Below are 22,730 nucleotides of genomic sequence, written 5' to 3' on the forward strand. Positions count from 1 at the left end.
GTTTGCTGCAACGAGGCAAAATTGCTGGGAGGCAGATTTCTTTTTTTTTGTTTTCCTCACCAAAAAAAAATAGCAGTCTTATAGTCCGGAGTATTTTATACTCCGAAAAATACGATATATCTTTTCATGCGACAACGCTGAAGAAAGGACACTTGGCTACAATGTAAAGTAGTGAGTATACAGCTTGTATAACAGTATAATGTGTAGTCCCTTCAAAATAACGCAACACACAGTCATTAATGCAGGGGTGTGAAATCCAGCAGGTTCTGACAGGTTCTGAAGAACCGGTAGCGGACTTTTGAGTAGTTCGGAGAATCGGCAAATACCACCTCTGGCTGGCCCCAGGGTGGAGTGGGAATGGAGATTTTACAATATCCTTCTCCCAGGAGTGGGGAGGGAATGGGGATTTTGCAGTATCCTTCCCCCAGGAGTGGGGTGGGAATGGGGATCTTGCAGTATCCTCCCCCTGGAGTGGGGTGGGAATGGGGATTTTGCTGTATCCTTCCCCCAGGAGTGGGGAGGGAATGGGGATTTTGCTGTATCCTTCCCCCAGGAGTGGGGAGGGAATGGGGATTTTGCAGTATCCTTCCCCTGGACTGGGGAGGGAATGGAGGTTTTGCAGCATCATTCCCCTGGAGTGTGGTGGGAATGGGGATTAAAAAAAAATTTTTTTTTGTTTACATTTATATCCCGCCCTTCTCCGAAGACTCAGGGCGGCTTACAGTGTATAAGGCAATAGTCTCATTCTATTTGTATATTTACAAAGTCAACTTATTGCCCCCCCAACAATCTGGGTCCTCATTTTACCTACCTTATAAAGGATGGAAGGCTGAGTCAACCTTGGACCTGGTGGGACTAGAACCTGCAGTAATTGCAGGCAGCTGTGTTTTTTTTAATAACAGGCTTCTTACAGCCTGAGCCACACCACGGTCCTTATTTTGCAGTATCCTTCCCCTGCCACGCCCACCAAGCCACACCCACAGAGCCAGTAGTAAAAAAAATTTGAACTCCACCGCTGCATTAATCTAAACTGGTGTCCACAAAAGCGAGGAGTGGGGAGTGGAGGAGTGGAAAAGGACTCCGGTGGCAAAATCTGAAGCTCTGGTAAACTCTATGCGCAAGAGAGTTAAGGCAGTGCTGGAAAATAATGTTGGCCACACAAAATAGGGCCGTAGTAGCTCAGGCTGTTAGAAGCCTGTTATTAGAACACAGCAGCCTGCAATTACTGCAGGTTCAAGTCCCACCAGGCCCAAGGTTGACTCAGCCTTCCATCCTTTTTAAGGTAGGTAAAATGAGGACCCAGATTGTTGGGGGAGGCAATAAGTTGACTTTGTAAATTTACAAATAGAATGAGACTATTGCCTTACACACTGTAAGCCGCCCTGAGTCTTCGGAGAAGGGCGGGATATAAATGTAAATTTTTTTAAAAAAAATTGACACTTTGGGCCCCATTTGGACATTATCACTTAGGGGTGTACTCACTTTTATTGTCAGAAATTTAGACATTAACGGCTGTTGCGTTATTTTGAGGGGACCGCACATTTACACGGTTATACAAGCTGTACACTCACTACTTTACATTGCAGCCAAGTGTCATTTCTTCGGTGTTGTCACATGAAAAGATATGCTTAAATATTTACAAAATGTGAGGGGGTGGCGTACTCACTTCTGTGACGTACTGTAAGAGTGAAAATCCTGTCAGGAAAACTGGAGAGCTCGGGCTGAATCCGTGAGAGGAATCAATTCTCGAATCTATCCGTTGCTGGTGGGAGAGGTCAAAGATTGGCTTCAGACTAGTTTATCATGGAAAAATCTATCTGAGCATCAACGATGAACTTGAGGTCACGTAATCCATCAGTGGATCAATTAGAGCAGGGGTCTCCAACCTTTGTCCCTTTAAGACTTGTGGACTTCAACTCCCAGAGTTCCTCAGCCAGCTTTGCTGGCTGAGGGACTCTGGGAGTTGAAGTCCACAAGTCTTAAAGGGACCAAGGTTGGTGTTGTGTCTGCGCCCCCCGAGCCGGCCCTGCTGCCAGAAAGTGATTTGGAAAATGAGGGGGAAGGGCCGTCAGGACTTACCTCGGGAGCACCGGCTTCCCTGGCTCAGCTCCAGGAGCCAGAAGCAAGCCAGGTGGAAGAGATAACGAGGCCTCTGTCCCCTGACTCTTTCCCCCTCCAGGTCACGCCTTCGACCCAGCTGATAATAATCAGGCCTGGCTGGACCCTAGGTTTCATAGGCAGGAGAGGAGGGAACAACAGAAGCAGGGGTGGGGCAGGCCTAGGAAGTGCTGAGTCATGGAGCCACACCCCACAGGATATAAAGGCAGTGAGCACTGCTGTGTCTTTTCGTAGCCGGCAAATCAACTGATTAACTAAGAGCTGAAGTGACTTACCAGCGTCGAGGGAGATATCAGAGAACTTGGCAGACGTTGGCTATTCTGCTGCCAGAGCTGATAGTGCCGGCTAATTAAGCCATCACTCGGATGGAGGCGAAGGAGGACAGAACAGTTGGAGACCCCTGGAGTCACAACACTGAATTAGAGTGATCCACATCTCTCCATTGGGCCATAGCAGGAGTGAAATCCAGCAGGTTCTGACAGGTTCTGGACAACCGGTAGCGGAAATTTTGAGCCGTTCGGAGAATCGGTAGCGGAAATTTTGAGCAGTTCAGAGAACCGGTAGCCGAAATTTTTGAGTAGTTCAAATACCACCTCTATCTGGCCCCAGAGTGGGGTGGGAATGGAGATTTTGCAGTATCCTTCCCCCTGCCATGCCCACCAAGCCACATCCACCAAGCCATGCCACGCCCACCAAGCCACGCCCACAGAACCCATAGTATTAAAAAATTTAGATTTCACCACTGGGCCATAGGCTGTGTTGTGTCTCGTCTGCTTTCACCGCAGCCGGGGCCTTCTTATCTGCTTCCGAACGCTGAGGAATGTCCTAGTATGCCTCCCGGCCCCAGCCCTGGCTCCATGCCCAGACAGGCTGAGGAGGAAGAAGTACCTCCGGCCCCCCGCTCTGGCTCCATGCCCAGGCAAACGGAGCAACTAGACCCCTCCCCCTCCCCCACAGCATGTGAGCCTGAGGAAGGTCAATTGCCAACAGCTGCAGACTGGAGTGACCCTCGCGTCAGAAGACTTGATAGGCGGAGGCAACAGAAGGAAGGGAGGGGCAGGCCTGGATAAGTGCTGAGTCATGGAGCCACACCCTATGGCCTATATAAAGGATCTGCTTTCTGGCATTCTCTGAGTCAGGCAAAGTCTAAACATATCTTGCTGAAGTCACTTTCTGGTCTCCTGCCTGCCTTGAGAACTTTGCTAGGACTTTGGCAGAGCTGCAGAGGCACACCTGATTCGGATTTCCCTGACCCGGCCGTCAGCGGAGGAGTGGGACACGACAGTCTGTTTGCGTTAGTGGGGTTCATCTCACAGGCTAAATTTTTGCATCACCCGAACGATGATTTAGTGAATGTGTCCAACTGGCCAGGTTCAAACACCACACGGACAACGAAGTTGGACACCCCATTCATTTATCACATCATACTTGCGACGAGCTAATTTCACTTCATTATAACGATGAGAGGAGAGACGGAATCTTGACAGAATCTTGGAAAGTCTGAAAGCACAAATCTCTCTCCCCCCCTCCCCCCCCCTCCCCAAATCTCCTTTACCACCTGAGAAACTAGGGAGGGTTTCTTCTGAACTTTCTCAACTTACAGCAGTCGGTTTAGTGACCGTAGCGAAGTTTTTCAGCACTGAAAAAGGTCACACGACCGTTGCAGCATCCCTATTTTCACAGGATCAACATTCAGACGCGTGGCAACCGAACTCGTATCGAGGACGGCGGGTCGTGGGATCAGCTTTTTTGCAATCTTCTGACGAGCAAAGTCGAGGGAGGATCCAGGTTCGCATTAACCGCCGTGTGGCTAACTTAACAAGTGCCGTGATTCACTTCACAAACGGGGGCAAGCAAAGTCGTGAAAAAGAAGACGAAACCCACCCGGCAAATGTTCCACTTAGCAACGTTGATTTCTGGGCTCGACGATGGTCGTAACTCGAGGACTACCTGTACGAACTCTTATCTGCCTCGTCTCCCAAAATTTTCCCCACATACCATTGCACCCATCTTCCTTTAGATCTGGAGAAACTAGGGAGGGTCCCTTCCGAAGATTTTACCCCTCCCGTTATCCAGCTCTGGGGACTAAGCAGTCTCTTATCTGGCCATTCTCTTAGCAGCTTCTCATTATTTTTTTTATTTCATTTTGTCACAACAGTATACACAAACATTGTCATAAGTAAAAAAAACATATCATGAAGAATATATATATATGGTCAAGTGCTTCTGGGAGCAATGTGTGATCGCAGCTGCGGTCACGAAGCTGAAGCCTGAAGATGACGAATGAGACTTCGTCGAAACGTTGCCAAGACATTTCCAATTTTACACGGGAGAAAACCCGAACAACCAAAGACCTATATACAAACACCCGTGAAAACCTCAGAAAACAAATATATATATATATATATATATATATATATATATATATATATATATATATATACATATATATATATATATATATATATATATATATATATATATATATATATATATATATATATATATATATATATATGAGTAAAGAATATGCATCAGCTATATTAATTTGATATAATAAAGGGAACAATAGGACAGGAACGGTAGGCACTTTTGTGCTCTTATGCACGCCCCTTATAGTCCTCTTAGGAATGGGGTGAGGTCAATAGTAGACAGTTTTTGGTTGAAGATTTTGGGATTTTGAGTAGAGACTATGGAGTCAGGTAATGAGTTCCAAGCATTAACAACTCTGTTGCAGAAGTCATATTTTCTGCAATCAAGTTTGAAGCGGTTGACATTAAGCTTGAATCTATTTTTTGTTCTTGTAATATTGCGACTGAAGCTGAAGTAGTCCTTTACAGGAAGGATATTGCAATAGATGATTTTGTGTGTTAAACACAGGTCCTGTCGAAGTCGACGGAGTTGTAAGTTTTCTAATCCCAGGATTTCAAGCCTGGTGGTATAAGGTATTTTGTTGTTTTCGGAGGAGCGAAGAACTCTTCTCCCCAGGTCTTTCTCACGTGCCATCGCAAACTCTCAGCATCAGCAACTGGATGATGGAGAAACTCAGCTATATCTTTTAGGACTGTGACCATTTCGATCTCATCACTCAACTCCCTGCCTGGGTGCTGTTGTCGGTCTTTTACGCAACCTAGAAGGATGATTTCCACGTGTGCAGCCCTCCTCCTCCTCACACACAACATGGTTCTTTCCCCCACACCTCCACCCCACCCTCAATCTCTGTTTGTCCAGCCTGGTTAATTGCTGTAATTATGGCTATTAATCAACTGCCTTCTAAGCAGCTGTAGCGAGAAAGGAGAAGATTGAATTAGACATCTGCTTTTTGCTGAATCAGTTCCTTTCCTTCTCGGGTTGGAAGACGGCCTAGGGAAGCTGACAGCTGGGAGTCAACCTCCTCCTCCTCCTCAACCTCCACCTCCTCCTCCTCCTTCCGTGCAGTGTGTCTGCTCGGCTGCAGCAGCGTTTCAACCCGAATTGGCCAGAACGGATATGAAGGGTCTGTTGCAAACAATTATATAAGAGACCGCTCGCCTTCACGGCTGGGTGACGGGGCGTGAACAGTTTGCAGAAAAAGCAAGAGATCCTCTGCTTTTCCTGCTTTGGGTGGGTCACAAACGTATCGTAGGAGATGACCAGGCTATGCCTGAGGAGGGAGGGAGGGAGGGAGGGAGAGAGGTGGGGGGCAAGCGTATCCTCAGTCTGGAGTCCCTGCGCGCCCACAAGAGATCTGAGTCCAGCCCTCCTTGACTCTGATCTACCAACAGTTGACTTGGACCGTTAGTAGTTCAGAATCTTGTAGAGAACGTTAGCGTGCAACACTGAGCGGCGTGGCGGCCTAGTGGGGAAGACGCTCGCCTCCCTCTTGGAAGGTTGAGAGTTCAATCCCAGGTAACAGCAGATGTTCCCTCTGCTTTCCGGGGGCAAAGAGAAAATATCTGCTGTGAACTCCGCACAGGTTTCAGGAAGGGCATCCGGCCAGTAAAGGCTCAGCCCCATCCAATCACCCTGACTCTATCCTGAATTAAGGGATTACAAGGTCGTGAAAAGGGAGAAGTGTTAACATGCAATAAACCTGCATTCTTTTGAACTGCCTTGATTCCTGTTTTCCTGCGGTTGACAAGAACCTCCCCTTCCTTCCTTCCCCTCTCGCTCCATCTCTCTCCCTCTCTGTCTCCCTTCCTTCCTTCCCTCTCCTTTATTCCTTCCATTTTTACGTTCTCTCCCTTATTCCTTCCTTCCTTCCTCTCCCCCTCCCCTCCCCTCCCCGTCTCTCTCCCTCCCTCCCTTCCTTTCCCTCCCTCCCTCCCTCCCTCCTGCCCTCTTTCTTTCTTTCTTTCTTCCTTCCTCCCTCCTCCCTCCCCTTCTCCCTCTCTCCCTTCTCCTCCCTCCCTCCCTCCTGCCCTTTCTTTCTTCATTTTTTCTTTCTTCACTTCCTTCCTTCTTCTTCCTCTTCCCATCCCCTCTCGCCCTCCCTCCCTTCGTTTTCCTCCCTCCCTCCTGCCCTCTTTCTTTTTTCTTTTCTCTTTCTCTTTCTTTCTTCTTTCTTTCTTTCTTCCCTTCCTCTTCCTCTCTCCCTCCCTCTGTTCTTTCTTCCCTTCCTTCCTTCCTTTTCCTCCCTCCCTCCCTCCCTCCCTTCCTCTTTCTCCCTCCTCCTTTCCACTTCCTCCCTCCCTCTGTTCTTTCTTCCCTTCCTTCCTTCCTTCCTTTTCCTCCCTCCTCCCTTCTTCCCTCCCTCCCTTCCTCTTTCTCCCTCCCTCCCTCCCTCCTTTCCACTTCCTCCCTCCCTCACTCTGTTCTTTCTTCCCTTCCTTCCTTCCTTCCTTCCTTCCTTCCTTCCTTCCTTCCTTCCTTCCTTCCTTCCTTTTCCTCCCTCCCTCCCTTCTTCCCTCCCTCACCTTCCTCTTTCTCCCTCCCTCCCTCCTTTCCACTCCCTCCCTCCCTCCCTCCCTCTCCCTCATTGGCTCCAGCTTAGAAGAAGATAGAGAAGTTTCTTCAGTTGTGACAAAGCCCTTGGCCACCTGCTTGGGGGTGACCCAGGAATCTCATCCAAGCACCAGGCAAGGATGCCAATGACTCCTGCAGTATTGGCTCAGGGAGCAATGCACCATTCGGGCGGTTGCTGGAAGCCTCCATGCACCAGATCACAACAGCAGGTCAGCGGCCTCACGAAAGCATCTATGCCCCCTCCCTCCTTCCCTCTCCCCTTCCTGCATGTATCCCACTCGAAGGGAAACACTGGCATTCACAGGACATACCAAATCTGCTTCCTGAATGGAACCCCTTTGCCTCAGGCGGAGAATCAAAATCTAAGTTGGGAGTGGAGGGTAGATTTGCACAACACACTAAACCAGAGAAAACCAACACTTGCCAAGCGACTTTTGCGAATGCAGTCCGGGAATGACAAACTACTAGGCCAAACTAAAATATTGTTCTGGTTTGTTTTAGTTATTTAGATCTCTCTCTCTCTCTTTCTATCTATCTATCTATCTCTATTTATCTATCTTATCTTTCTATTTATCTATCTCGATCTATCTCTATCTATTTCTATCTCTATCTATCTATCTATCTATCTATCTATCTATCTATCTATCTATCTATATCTTTCTATCTCTATTTCTGTCTGTCTTTCTATCTATCTATCTATCTATCTATCTATCTATCTATCTATCTATATCTTTCTATCTATCTCTATTTCTATCTTTTTCTATCTATCTATCTATCTATCTATCTATCTATCTATCTATCTATCTATCTATCTATCTATCTATCTATCTTTTACAATCTATCTATCTATCTTTTACAGTCTATCTATCTATCTATCTATCTATCTATCTATCTATCTATCTATATCTTTCTATCTCTATCTTTCTATCTATCTCTATCTTTCTATCTATATCTATCTGCCAACAGATAGAATCACTGCCAATCATCTAATCATGCTTGCATCTTTTTAAACCTTCACTTTTATCTACTGTTTTTCAGTTTAAATGTTTTATTATACACCACCCAGAGTCCCTCTTGTGTGTCCAATCACACTTGACCAATAAAGAATATTCTGTTCTATTTCAGTTCTATCTTCTTCTCTCTCTCTCCTCTCCTCCCCTTCCCCTCCCCTCCCCTCATCTCCTTTCCTCTCCTCCCTTCTCCTCCTTCTCCTTTTCCTCTCCACTCCTCTCCTCTTCCTCCCTTTGCCTTCTCCTCCTTCTCCTTCTTCTTTTCCTCCTCTCCTCCCCCTTCCTCCCTTCTCCTATTCCTCTCCACTCCTCTCCTCTTCCTCCCTTCTCCTTCTCCTTCTCCTTCTCCTCTCCACTTCTCTCCTTTTCCTCCCTTCTCCTTCTCCTTTTCCCCTCCTCCTCTCCTCTCCTCCCCCTTCCTCCCTTCTCCTATTCCTCTCCACTCCTCTCCTCTTCCTCCCTTCTCCTTCTCCTCCTTCTCCTCCCCTCCCCTCCCCTTCCTTCCCCATTCCATTCCAGAAATGAGCAGTTCCAAAATGTGATCAACAAATCAATAAAAGCATATACTTTCTACAATGAGCAATCTTGCCCCCATCCTGTTGAATCCACGGGACCTATTGCATCAAATGAACCCCTGGTCCAGTTCTTCTTTGCAGCTGGACTTCCCCCTCCCAGCCTTTTGTCTGGAAAGCGATTTCTTTCCTTCCTTGAGAGACTGCCAGTTTCAAAAGCTCCAGCATCAGAGTCTATGACAGGTTTGCTACAGAACAAATGAGGGCGACTTTTTCTTCTTCTTTTTGTAGTGTCAAAGGATAATAATTAAAAGAAAAGAAACCAGGAAGGTAGCAATTAGAGAGAAGAGGAGCTACCCTGCGTGTGTTGGGTAGAGCAGATCAAAGGTTTTAATAGCCAGGTAAGGATTATCCTCTTATCTTAAACAAAATACTCATCAAAGGAAGAAAGGAGATGTAGAGCGATAAACATTCTTGCATTTTAAATTCCAGGCCATCTTCAATAAACAGGGGGAGAGGGAGAGAGAGAGGGAGAGAGAAAAAGGAAGAGAGAGGAAGAGAGAAAGGGAGGGAGAGGGAGGGACAGAGAGAAGGAGAGAGAGGGAGGGAGGGACAGGGAGAAAGGGCGGGGGAGAGAGGGGGGAGGGATGGAGAGAGGGAGAGAGGGAGAGAGAAAGGAAGGGAGAGGGAGAGGGATGGAGAGAGATGAGAGAGGGAGGGGGAGAGAGAGGGAGAGGGAGGGAAAGAGAGATGGAGAGAGGGAGGGAGGGAGAGAGGGAGAGAGGAGGGAGAGGGAGGAAGGGAGAGGGGGCAGAGAGGGAGACAAAATCCAATTATATTTAATAATGAAAATATAGGACGGATGCAACATTTATGAATGAATAAACATGTCCTTTCTCTTGGCTTTAGTTTTTCTTTTTGTTTTTTAAAGTGAGCATATGACGGTTTAGTTCTCAATTGTCAAGATCTTCAAAATGTTTTCCAAATAGTCCTTGACTTACTGCGAGAGGCGAGTCCAAATTTTTCGTTGTTAAGCAAGGCAATTGTGGTCGTAACTCGAGGATTGCCTGTTAAGTTGTAACTGCTGTTAAAGAGGATTGGACGGATCTCATTTTTCTTTCCTTTTCTATTTTGCTGCTATTTCTTTTCTTTTAGGTGTTTTTTTTTTCCTTTTCCTTTCCACCCCCCCTTTAACTCTATTTTACCCTCTCTGAGTTCATCCTTTTCTTTTATTTAAACATTTCAATCAATCAATCAATCAGAATGGAGAGGGAAGGGACCTCAAAAGAACGTTTTGAGATTCTATTATACTCTATTTTTTGAGGCAGAGTTGAATATTTTAGCAAACTGCAGTAGAATTTAGAATGTAAGAGTTGGAAGGGACCTCAGAGGTCTTCTAGTCCAGGGGTCCCCAACCTTTTGGATCTCAGGGATCACTAAATTCATATTTTAAAATCCCGCGGACCACGACTATGATCTGCCTAATGACCGGCTGGGTGGGCGTGGCTAGGTGGTCATGTGACTGGGTGAGCGTGGCCAACTCGGTGTCACTCATGTCAAGGGGTGCCTCGCCAGCCTCTACTCACCCCTCCCCTCCCAGACACTCCTCGCCTGCCCGCCCGGGCTCCTTAGTGCCCCAACAGGAAGCAATTGATGGAGCTAAGCAGCCACCACGAGAAAGAGTTGGCCAAACATCTGGGTCAGTTCAAATTTGGATCTGACCAAGAAAGAGGCTCAGCAGCAAAACCTCACTGAGGACTAGGAGCATAGACTTTCCAAGCAGAGGGAAGACGCGCGGGAGTGCAAGGCCAGGTACCGGCGCCTGGAGGCTCAACGGGCTGAGATGGTCAGCCAGTTCCAGGCCATGAGGCAGTCCCACTGGAACGAGGCTCTCCGGCTCTTTGCCACCAGCGGCTCTTCCCTCCAGCCTTCGTCCAAAGCCCCCCACCAGGAATCTGAAGCAGATCCCCAAGTCGGAATTTCTGCCTCCTTCCGACCCCCACAAAAAGATCCCAAAGGGGGAGACTCTCTGCAGCAACATAAACGTTCATTGCACGTATCCGTCCCAGGGGCCGTAGCTTGAGGACCCCTGATTTAGTGCAAGATAAACAATGCAGATAATTTTTCTACGGACCACCAAAAATTTTTTGCGGAGCACCAGCAGTCCATGGACCACCAATTGGTGACCGCTGTTCTAGTTCAACCTCCTGCTCAAGCAGGAGACTCTCGTCTATACCAGGGGTGAAATGTTCCCGGTTCAGACTGGTTTGCCCGAACTGGTAGCGATGGTAGCCGGTGATTCGGAGAACCGGTAGCGATGGCGGTGTGAGGCTCCGCCCACCAGTCCAGTCATCATTACTTCCTGGTTTTAACCAGGAAGTAACTTGATTTTTACCCTATGTGCCTGCGCAGAAGGGTTTGCTCATGCGCAGAGGGTCCATGCGGGCACGTGATGCACAGACATGGTGTGTGCACTTCCGAACCGGTTGGGAAGGTAAGTAGATTTCACCCCTGGTCTACACCATTTCAGACAAATGGCTATCCAATCTTTTCTTAAAACCTCTAATGATGGAACATCCACAACTTCTGAAGGCAAGCTGTTCCACGGGTTTACGCTTAATTTCAATAACATTAGAAGGAAGGAAGGAAAGAAGGAAGGAAGGAAGGAAAGAAAGAAAGAAAGAGGGAGAGAAAGAAAGAAAGAAAGAAAACGGGAGGAAGGGAGGGAAGGGAAGGAAGGAAGAAAGGCAGGAAGGAAAGAAAGAAAGAGGGAGGGAGGGAGAGAAAAAGAAGGAAGGAAGGAAGGAAGGAAGGAAAGAAAGAAAGAAAGAAAGAAAGAAAGAAAATGGGAGGAAGGGAGGGAAGGGAAGGAAGGAAGAAAAGAAAAGAAAAGAAAAGAAAAGAAAGAAGAAAAGAAAAGAAAAGAAAAGAAAGAAGGAGGGAGAGAAGGAAGGAAGGAAATAAAGCGGGAGGAAGGGAGGGAAGAGAAGGAAGGAAGGAAGGAAGAAAAGAAAAGAAAAGAAAAGAAAGAGAAAGAAAAGAAAATAAAACGGAGGAAGGAGGAAGGAGGAAGGAAGGAAGGAAGAAAAGAAAAGAAAGAGAAAGAAAGAAAGAAAAATAAAACGGGAGGAAGGGAGGGAAGGGAAGGAAGGAAGGAGGGAAAGAAAAAAAGAAAGTGGAGGAAGGGAGAGAAGGGAAAGAAATAAAGAAAGCAGAGGAAAGGAGGGAAGGGGAGGGAAGGGAAGAAGGAAGGAACGAAAGTAGGAAGGACATGGGTGTTTCATTAAATGGGTACCATATGCAGAAGAGTGTTTGATACATTGGCTTGTTCTGGTGTCGGTCACCTGGCATCTTTATGCCAATGGTATCGAAGGAAGGAAGGAAGGAAGGAAGGAAGGAAGGAAGGAAGGAAGGAAGGAAGGAAGGAAGGAAGGAAGGAAGAAAAGAAAAGAAAAAGAAAAGAAAAGAAAAGAAAATAATAAAAGAAAAGAAAAGAAAAAGAAAAGAAAAGAAAAGAAAAGAAAGAATGAATCAATCAATCTCTGGTTAGACCCAACCTGTGAATCCCCTCTAGGATAATTCTTGCAAATCCATTCCACTAACTAGAGGAACTTTAGAGTTACAGATGAGTGTTTTTTGTTTTTTTCCCCCGCAAAGCGGGGCAGCTGATGAAATCTTTCCGATCAGACCCGCCTCTCTCCAAAGCTTGGTGCGAGATGCTCAGCTGCATCCTGGCTGCTGTTTTGGAAACATTGCGCCTTCTGCAGAGGGAGATGGCTGCATACACACACACACACACACACACACACACACACACACACACACACTTATGGGAAGGGAGCAAGGGACCACTGCAGGGAAGCTGTTGTGTTGATGATCAGCAAGTGTAATTCAGAGACCCTGGGGAGCTGCAGGCAAGACTCAGAGGGCACTAGACCAAAAAAAAATATGTTTTTGTTGTTTTTCATACGGACCTTCATCGCTAAGGGAGGATTAGTGTGACCCACACTGCACCGTCCTAGGAATAAACACAACTGTTGTTTTCTTCCAATCAGGCTGGGAAGGGCCAACAACTCCTGCCCATCTGGAAGGATGCTGTTGACCCATCCAGTTTGCATTTATATACATACACACACACACACACACAAGGACCAGAAACCAGACCGCAGCTGCAACATTAGCCATTTCAAACCCCTCCAATCCATACATGCAGCAGACTGACACCCACTATGAAGATGTAGCACGACCAAAAACACGAAGCCAAACAACAGCAATGCAACTCACCAGCTCAAATCCCCCTGCTACTCAGACTAATCTGAGCACAACCAAGCCCCCACCCAAACAGGACACACCCCCAGCCAATCAGAGCACACACACACAAAAAACCATCCAATCAGAGCACAGCCAAGCTCCCACCCAATCAGTTCAAACCCCCACTAGCAGGTAAAAAGGAAGAAACAGCTGCAGTCACACATTGCTCCCAGAAGCACGAAGCTGAAGCCTGAAGATGACGAATGAGACTTCGTCGAAACGTCGCCAAGACACTTCCAATTTTACGTGGGAGAAAACCCGAATTTGTGCGAACCGGCTGAATCCCACCACTGGAGATATATATATATATCTCCAGTGGTGGGATTCAGCCGGTTCGCACAAATTCAGCAGAACCAGTTATTAACTTTCTAAGCAGTTCAGAGAACCGGTTGTTGGAAGAAATCTCATTTTGTTTTTTTTCCCACTTTCCAAGGCTAATCCTGTAAGGAACTGAAACATTCTGGTGTTGTTTCTAGCCTAATCTTTATTGCCCTGCTTACAGAAACTGCCTCTCTGGTTAACCCTTATTACATTGTAACAGCGAAGGCGAAACGCCCATCGACGTGAGTGACGTTGAGTTGGCCGCGCCCACACGGTCACATGACCACTGAGCCACACCCACCCATTTGATCATTAGGGCGGAGAACCGGTTGTTACATTATTTGAATCCCACCACTGTATATATTTCATATCAACCCAGAAGTTTTGCAAGCTTGCAGAAAGATGGAGAAAGGGACATTTAGACCTGGGTTTATCAGATGCCCACAAGGCTGAAGGTGAGAGACAATGATGGTTTCTTTCAAGCCCAGCCAGAAAAAAATATTAATTAACAATCAACCAGTGGAACAACTTGCCTCCCAATGTTGTGAATACTCTAACACTGGAAGTGACAACTCGCAAAGCATCCCTGGACTGCTCTTGAGTTGCCATAGGCAGGGGGAGGGGGAGGAAACCGGCAAAATGGCACAGCAGCCAAAGACAGATGCACATTCCATGCTTATCTCTCTCAAGGCTGTATCCCAGGGTTACCTACAGCAGCCGAGGGGAGTGACCTTTACAACCTGAAAAATTGCTCCCTTGGCGAATGTGATTGATGACACACGCTGGGGGAGGGGTGGAGAAACAGGGTCATAATTGAAGCGTAAATTACATAGGGTCAGAGCTGCCTTCACTTGGGAACCTGGGGACATGAAGCTCCTAATAAATAACTGGATTTCTTTTGAAGCTTGGCTGGAGAAACCCATGAATTAATTAGGGCATCCATCGTTAACCCTGACAGCAGGTTTTTAAGAAGAGCTAGGACAACTACTGTATTTGTCTGAAGTGGTGTAGGGTTTCCTGCCTAAGCAGGGGATTGGACTAGAAGACCTCCAAGGTCCCTTCCGACTCTGTTATTCTATTATATCATGATGTGTTTTTTGGGGGAGTAGGGGTGGGAGAAACCTGCCAAAATTATTCTGTTATTTTGCCCAAGGAGAGATCGATAAAAGTCAAGGGTTCATTTTGGCATTTGCAAGCTTATGGTTGCAAATACACTCATATATTGCCTTATTCTGTTGCAGTAAACTTACTGTCTAGGCTTTTAGGATTCTGACAATGGTGTAAAAATGTATGTTTTGCAAATTTAAATCATAGTTACTAAATTATTTAACATATCTTTTGTAAAGTGTTTAATTTATTTTTAATGTCAAAGCTTTTCTGTATTGTTTTCATGCAACCAAATAATGGAAACCTATGCTGCATTCATTCCCATCAGAATTGTATAAAAATTCCTGACAGCTTGCATGAGTAAATGTGAAATCTAATTTTGTTGTTCAATAATGCGCTTTTGTGTGTGTTTTCCTAGTTTTAGTGTGCAAGCTTATGGTTTCACCCAGCGGTGAAATCCAATTTTTTTTAAACTACCGGTTCTGTGGGCATGACTTGGTGGGCGTGGTGTAGCTTGGTGGGCGTGGCTTGGTGGGCGTAGCAGGGGCGGGATACTGCAAAATCCCCATTCCCTCCCCACTCCTGAGGGAAGGATACTGCAAAATCTCCAATCCCTCCCCACTCCAGGGGGAAGGATATTACAAAATCTCCATTTCCACCAGAGGTGGGGTTTCAGCAGGTTCTGACCAGTTCTGGAGAACCGGTAGCGGAAATTTTGAATAATTTGGAGAACCAATAAATACCACCTCTGACTGGCCCCGCTCCCATCTATTGTCTGCCTCCTAGGCTTTTGCAGTAACCTTCTCCTGCCACGCCCACCAAGCCATGCCACGCCCACCAGGCCACACCCACAGAACCGGAAGTAAAAAAAAATTTGAAACCCACCACTGATTCCCACCCCACTGTGGGGCCAGCCAGAGATGGTATTTGCCAGTTCTCCGAACTACTCAAAATTCCCACTACCGGTTCTCCAGAACCTGTCAGAACCTGCTGAATAGCACCGTTGGTTTCACCCAGTGGTGGGATTCAGCCAGTTCGCACCACTTCGGGAGAACCGGTTGTTAACTTTCTGAGCAGTTTGGTGAATTGGTTGTTGGAAGAAATCATTAGGGCAGAGAACCGGTTGTTAAATTATTTGAATCCCACCACTGGTTTCACCTCTTCTGGCGATCCAGCCACTGTGGTTGATGGAATCAACATCCCGTTAACAACGGTGAAGGGAGTTTTGCCCCATTTGATGGCTTTTCTTGCCACCGTCATTAAGTGAATCACTGCCGTTGTTGCATCAGTAACAACGGTTGCTAAGTGAAGCTGGATTCCCCCTTGACTTGGTTCGCTCGGAAGGTCACAAAGGGGGATCTTAATCACGCGACCTCGGGGGACGGTGCAATCGTCATAAATTCGAGTCAATGTGACCAGGCAGGTATATTTGGATCACCTGACTGTGGGAAATGCTGATGCAACGGTCGTTAAGTGTGACAAACAGTCCTAAGCCACTTTTTTTTCAGCGGTGTTGCACCTTTGTACGGTCACTAAAGCAACTCTTGTAAGTTGAAGATAACTGTACTTTAAAGAGTAAAAGGTAAAGGTTCCCCTCGCACATATGTGCTAGTCGTTCCCGACTCTAGGGGGCGGTGCTCATCTCCATTTCAAAGCCGAAGAGCCAGCGCTGTCCGAAGACGTCTCCGTGGTCATGTGGCCGGCATGACTCAACGCCAAAGGCGCACGGAACGCTGTTCCCTTCCCACCAAAGGTGATCCCTATTTTTCTACTTGCCTTTTTTAAGTGCTTTCGAACTGCTAGGTTGGCAGAAGCTGGGACAAGTAACGGGAGCTCACCCTGTTACGCGACACTAGGGATTCGAACGGCCGACTTTTCGATCGACAAGCTCAGCGACTTAGCCCCTGAACCGCCGCGTCCCACTTTCAAGAGTATTGTGTTCAAAACGGTGGCCTCCAGTGCGGTTGTTCTTTTTGACTTTTCCGACTTTATATCCCTGATGCCCAGCGTGATGAAGAACGATGGGGAACATAGTCCGGTCCGCTAGAAAACGTAGGGTTGTCTTGCAATCTATCAAGCCAACTCAAAACAATTGTGGGTTGTTGGTGTCTTTCCCCCCCCCTTTTTTTCGGTTATCTAAATAAGGATGCTCAAAGTCTATCAAGCATGAAGATTTTTAAAGGCTTGACAGCCTGAGACACTCAGCTGATCAAGCTGTTTTCAGTTCTGTTAAAAATAATCAACTCTATTCCGTTGAAAATACAAGCACACAAACAGACACACACACACACACACACAGAGAGAGAGAGAGAGACGTGCACACACACACCCCTGTTTCAACAGTCCCTCTGGGTTTCTTTCACCAAAAGAGGAAAATAAACAAGATCTTTGCATGGAATTTAGCAGAGAGGAAAATAATAATAATAATTAAAAAAAAACACACAGACCAGCAGCAAATGCAATTTGCAGCTCAGCTTGACCGATAGACCTGAAAGCAATGGATGCAGACGGTCCTCGACGTGTAACGGTTCGTTTAGTGACCGTTTGAAGCTACGACGGCACAGAGAAAAGGGACTTAGGATTGTTTTTCACAGCTTAGGAACGTTGCTGCATTCCCCAGAGAATGCGATCCGAATTCCAAACTGACTCATCTTTACGACGGTCGCAGTGTCTCCCGGGGGTTAACGTGATTTCCCCCTTTCGCGACCTTCCGCTGAGCAAAGTCGCTGGGGAAAGCCAGATTCACTTAACGGCCGTGTGACTTGCTCGAATGACTACAGGGGAGCAGTCGCTTCACAGCTGCGGCCAGGAAAGTCGTACAATGGAGCCAAGCTGACTTAAGGACTTGTCCTGCTTAGCAATGGAGTTTTTGGGAGGGTCAATTGCGTTCGTAAGCCAAGAACTACTTGCAATGCTAACCTCTGCACATATCCAAGCCAGGAGGCCATAGCTCAACCCTATCTGAAACATTTGATCTTCATCCTCCCCTACCTCTGCGAACTGGAAGCACTCTGCATGTTCTCAGAGGCACTCCGGTCTACCATTCCATTTCTATCCCTAAATCTTCTACAGAACAGAACAGAACAGAACTAGAATTAATAGAATTAGAATTTAAAAGAGAAGAGAAGAGAAGAGAAGAGAAGAGAAGAGAAAAGAAGAGAGAAGGAAAAAGAAGAGAAGAAGAAAAAAAGAGAGAAGAGAAGAGAATTAGAATAATAGAATAAGAATTAATAGAATTTAATAGAGAAGAGAAGAGAGAAGGGAAAATAAGAGAAGAAAAGAAAAGAGAATAGAATAGAATAGAATAGAATTAGAATTTAAAAGAGAAGAGAAGAGAGAAGGGAGAAGAAGAGAAGAAGAAAAGAGAAGAGAATTAGAATGAATAGAACAGAACAGAACAGAATAGAATTAGAATTAATAGAATTAATATAATTAGAATTTGATAGACAAGAGAAGAGAGAAGGGAAAAGAAGAAGAAAAGAGAATTAGAATGAATAGAACAGAACAGAACAGAATAGAATTAGAATTAGAATTAATAGAATTAATAGAATTAGAATTTGATAGACAAGAGAAGAGAGAAGGGAAAAGAAGAAGAAAAGAGAAGAGAATTAGAATTAGAATAAATAGCATAGAAAAGAATTAGAATTTAATAGAGAAGAGAAGAGAAGAGAAGAGAGAAGGGAAAAGAAGAGAAGAAGAAAAGAGAAGAGAATTAGAATTAGAATAAATAGCATAGAAAAGAATTAGAATTTAATAGTGAAGAGAAGAGAAGAGAAGAGAAGAGAAGAGAAGAGAAGAGAAGAGAAGAGAGAAGGGAAAAGAAGAGAAGAAGAAAAGAGAAGAGAATTAGAATGAATAGAACAGAACAGAACAGAATCGAATCTGGAAGGGACCTTGGAGGTCTTCTAGTCCAACCCCCTGCTCAGGCAGGAAATCCCATGCCATTTCTGACAAATGGTTGTCCAATCTCTTCTTAAAAACTTCCAGTGTTGGAGCACTCACAACATCTGGAGGTAAGTCGTTCCATTGATTAATTATTCTCACTGTCAGGAATAGTTCTGTTATTATTATTTTTTACAACTCTGTATTTTTTTTTTTTTTGAAGCTGAGAAGCAGGGCCAAAAAATCCACTCTGAAACCAACTGAATCCTGTTGCTTGAAAATCCAAAACGGCTTCTAATGTGCCTCGCCCTGCCCTCCATGAGATCTAGAAGCTTATTCCTCAGCGAATGATTTTCCATTCGAGAGCTACACACCCCACTGTCTACGGCAGCAAAGTAGAATCTTGGGGCTATCAGATGGATGTTTGTTTGTTTGTTTATTTATTTATTTATTTTGTCACAACAGTATATATAAGCATAAGCATGAAAGTGACTATATAACATATAAGCATATATATAAGTATGAGTATGTAATAACTATATTAATTGGATATAACAAAAGAAAACAATAGGTCAGGAACGGAAGGCACGCTTGTGCTCTTATGCACGCCCCTTACAGACCTCTTAGGAATGGGGTGAGGTCAATAGTAGATAGTCTTTGGTTAAAGCTTTGGGGATTTTGGGAAGAGACCACAGTGTCAGGTAGTGCATTCCAAGCATTAACAACTCTGTTACAGAAGTCATATTTTCTGCAATCAAGATTGAAGCGGTTAACATTAAGCTTGAATCTATTGTGTGCTCGTGTATTGTTGCAATTGAAGCTGAAGTAGTCTTCGACAGGAAGGACATTGTAATAGATGATTCTATGAGTTAAACACAGGTCCTGTCGAAGGCGGCGGAGTTCTAAGTTTTCTAAACCCAGGATTTCAAGTCTGGTGGCATAAGGTATTTTTCTTAGGGTCCCCTAAGACTCCCCGCGCTCCTCCCTCTACGCACAAATCCGTCGGGCCACCCCGACAAATCTGACGAAGATGAGTTGGGCTTCTCAGCCGCAGAAGCTCATCCAGCCAGATGGCCACAAATCTTGTTTTGTTTTGAAAACCAACCTGTTTTTCTATTTATTTATTTTTTTTAAAAAAAATAAACCTTGGATGACCACATCTTTGGCATCGTAGCTCCATGCAGGAGGGGAAATGCACAATTCCGGTTCAAAAGGTTAGCAAAATCCTTATACGCGCATTAACCACAGAGGTGGAGGGGTGGGGTTCCTATTGACGTCAATAAAGCCGCCCCTTGCATTCCATGGGTATAGGATGGTGGAGCTGGCTATCAACTTGCAAATGCTCCATCCTTTTTGTTTTTTGAGTGGGTGGGTGGGTGGGGGTGGATGCAAAGCCGAGGGGTAGGATTGGGGCCTTCCCCAGACCCTGTCTTAACTCCACCCGGATTGTTGTGGTTGTGGTTGTTGTTTTCCTTATAATTAAGCATATATTTTGCGAATTATGCGAAACACCGAAGCGTCCTGACTGGGGCATTTTCTACTCACTGCTCTAGTACAAAAATCAGGCCTTAAAACATCCGAATATCTACTGGGTGTAAGCTTTGTATTTTCAGTCCATTGATATTGATTGGGTAGATTATCTCCATCATCTATCACTATTTATTTATAATTAGATAGATATATATTATCTCCCTATCATTCTATCTCTATATATCTATCTCTATCACCTATCTCTATCATCTATCTCTATCTATCATCCCTCTATCATCTACCGTATCATTATTTTAACTTTGTTGCTTGTATCCTTACAATTTATATTGATTTTGTTTCCTAGTACGATTCGATTGCTTATTTGTACCCTATGACTATCATTAAGCGATGCACCTTATGATTCTTGACGAATGTATCTTGTCTTTTTATGTACACTGAGAGCTTTTGCACCAAAGACAAATTCCTCGTGTGTCCAATCACACTTGGCCAATAAATAAATCTATTCTATTCTATTCTATTCTATTCTATTCTATTCTATTCTATTCTATTCTATTCTCTATTCTAGTCCTTAATTCTATTCTATTCTATTCTATTCTATTCTATTCTCTATTCTAGTCCTTAATTCTATTCTATTCTATTCTATTCTATTCTCTATTCTCTTCTCTTCTATTCTCTATTCTATTCTATTCTATTCTCTATTCTAGTCCTTAAGTCTATTCTATTCTATTCTATTCTATTCTATTCTATTCTATTCTATTCTATTCTATTCTCTATTCTAGTCCTTAATTCTATTCTATTCTATTCTATTCTATTCTATTCTCTATTCTAGTCCTTAATTCTATTCTATTCTATTCTATTCTATTCTCTATTCTCTTCTCTTCTCTTCTCTATTCTATTCTCTTCTATTCTCTATTCTAGTCCTTAAGTCTATTCTATTCTATTCTATTCTATTCTATTCTATTCTATTCTATTCTATTCTATTCTATTCTATTCTATTCTATTCTATTCTATTCTATCATTATTCTGTTCTATTCTATTCAACCCTAACTTGTATTTTCAACCTTGTTTGCTACTACTAATATCTTTGTTGGGATCATATGCCACCCTCCTAGGGATGACGAGCAATGGAAAGGCAATGACCTGACGTCGGCTTAAAAAAATGGAGATTTGCACACACACACACACACACACACCACACAAATATATCTCAGCTCCTTCCTGACCCAACAGGACGACGTCTTCCCAGGCCATGCCCCGAGTTCAAATCCTTGCCCCCGTTCATTCTTCAGAATTGCAGAGTAAAATCTTTTCTCCCCTCAAGCCCTGCACACTGTTCCCTTCCCACCAAAGGTGGTCCCTATTTTTCTACTTGCATTTTTTTACCTGCTTTCGAACTGCTAGGTTGGCAGAAGCTGGGACAAGTCACGGGAGCTCCCCCCCATTACACGGCAGCACTCAGCGATTCGAACCGCTGAACGGCCGACCTTTCGATCAACAAGCTCAGCGTCTTAACCCCACATATACAGGTTTCAAGGAAGGGGTTTTAATCCTTCCTCCACGCGACATTTTAGCGGTAAGACTTACCTGTATCTTGCCGGAACTGGTGCATGGACTGTAAATCTATAATGTATGGAGACAGCTGGGCATCTACCTGTCCGAGGACCACGCTGCCCCGCGCATCTTCCTTGAGGATGTTCTCGATGTGGTGACAGACAGCCGCCGTGTAGGGCCTCCATCGGCTGTGCTCGTTCAGCCATTCCCATACCACGACTCGGGCCACGTTGCTGGGGGGGAAGCCCAACCCATTGGCAAAGAGCAGCGCCCCGGGACCAGGCCTTGCCATGATGCGACCTCCTGTGGGCCAGGCATGGGCGGCCGGCAGCCTTCTTCTCACCTCTTTGGGGCGCCCCAGGACGGTTCAGGAGTAGCTCCCCCGTTTCTTAGTGTCCAAACGGCAACTCCATCCAGCCTTGGGCGATGCTACTATTGTGCGAAGCGAGGAAGCAGTAAGCAGAAAATTGGGCAGGAAGGGCCAAGATACCCTGGGCAAGGAAGCAGCCAGTTTTCCCGATCCGGTCAGTTTCAAGCAGAAAGGAGGAATTGAGTTTTTTCCAGCTCAGTTTCAGGCAGCAGCCAGTTTTCCAGACCCGGTCAGTTTCAAGCAGAAAGGAGGAATTGAGTTTTTTCCAGGTCAGTTTCAGGCAGCAGCCAGTTTTCCAGACCCGGTCAGTTTCAAGCAGAAAGGAGGAAATTTGAGTTTTTCCAGATCAGTTTCAGGCAGGAAGGAGGAATTGAGTGGAGCAGAAGCACTGAAATTCCAAAGTCCAGTCATTTCAAAAAAGGCCAGAGGAGCAAAGAGGCTCGGGAAAGAAGCAGCAAAACAGGTGCCTGGTTTTTCTGCAGCAGCTTTTGGGGGTGCAGGGAGAGGAGTGGGGGGGGGGGGGCATCAGCGACCTCTCTCTTCCTTTCCTTTTGCTCAGAAAAAGATGGAGCGAGTCTTTTGCCCAGGTGTTAACCCTGGTTCCCAGCGGCAATCTTCTTCTCCCCCCCACCCGACTCTCCAGCTCTGCTTTGAGGGGGACCCCCCCCAGTTCGGAGGATCTACCCAAGCAGCCCTCCGAGCCCCCACCCCACCTTGGAATAGCCCCCCCACCCCAAGTCTCGGAGGGGAGATCCGTCTCCAGCCAATCGGACCAGAGGGGTAGAGTTGGTGGAGGGTGGGTGAGTGGCTGGGTGAGTGGGTGGGTGGGGAGGGTCTCCTCCTTCTGGACCCCCAGTCAGAGGAGAGAGTGGGGAGCCCCCCCCCCAGCTGGAGATTCACCTCCTCCGCGAAGCTCCCATCTTCCTGGCCGCGCGGCTGCTGCTCTCAGCGGCGAGACGGTGTCACCGGCGTTTGGCGCAAACCGGCTCCCAAACCTGGGTTTGACTCCTGATGGATATAGAGGCGGGGAGGAGCTGGAAGACAAGCCTAGGAAGCGGGGAGGGGAGGGAGAGAAGGAAAACCGAATGAGCGGGGGGAGGGGGGATCCAAATC

At 45.8% G+C, this 22,730-nt stretch overlaps 1 protein-coding gene across 1 annotated transcript in view; it reads right to left on the reverse strand.

Annotated features, from left to right (window-relative positions):
• DTX1 (deltex E3 ubiquitin ligase 1) overlaps positions 1 to 22,276 on the reverse strand; it is a 49,552-nt gene extending 27,276 nt beyond the window's left edge. The window contains exon 1 of the mRNA XM_058158600.1: positions 21,281 to 22,276. Within this exon, the coding sequence (XP_058014583.1) occupies positions 21,281 to 21,539 (259 nt within the window). The 5' untranslated portion in view covers positions 21,540 to 22,276. The remainder of the gene's footprint in view (positions 1 to 21,280) is intronic.
• Positions 22,277 to 22,730: the final 454 nt, after the last annotated feature.

This window comes from Ahaetulla prasina, chromosome 15, assembly GCF_028640845.1.
Source record: "Ahaetulla prasina isolate Xishuangbanna chromosome 15, ASM2864084v1, whole genome shotgun sequence".
Taxonomy (NCBI): domain Eukaryota; kingdom Metazoa; phylum Chordata; class Lepidosauria; order Squamata; family Colubridae; genus Ahaetulla; species Ahaetulla prasina.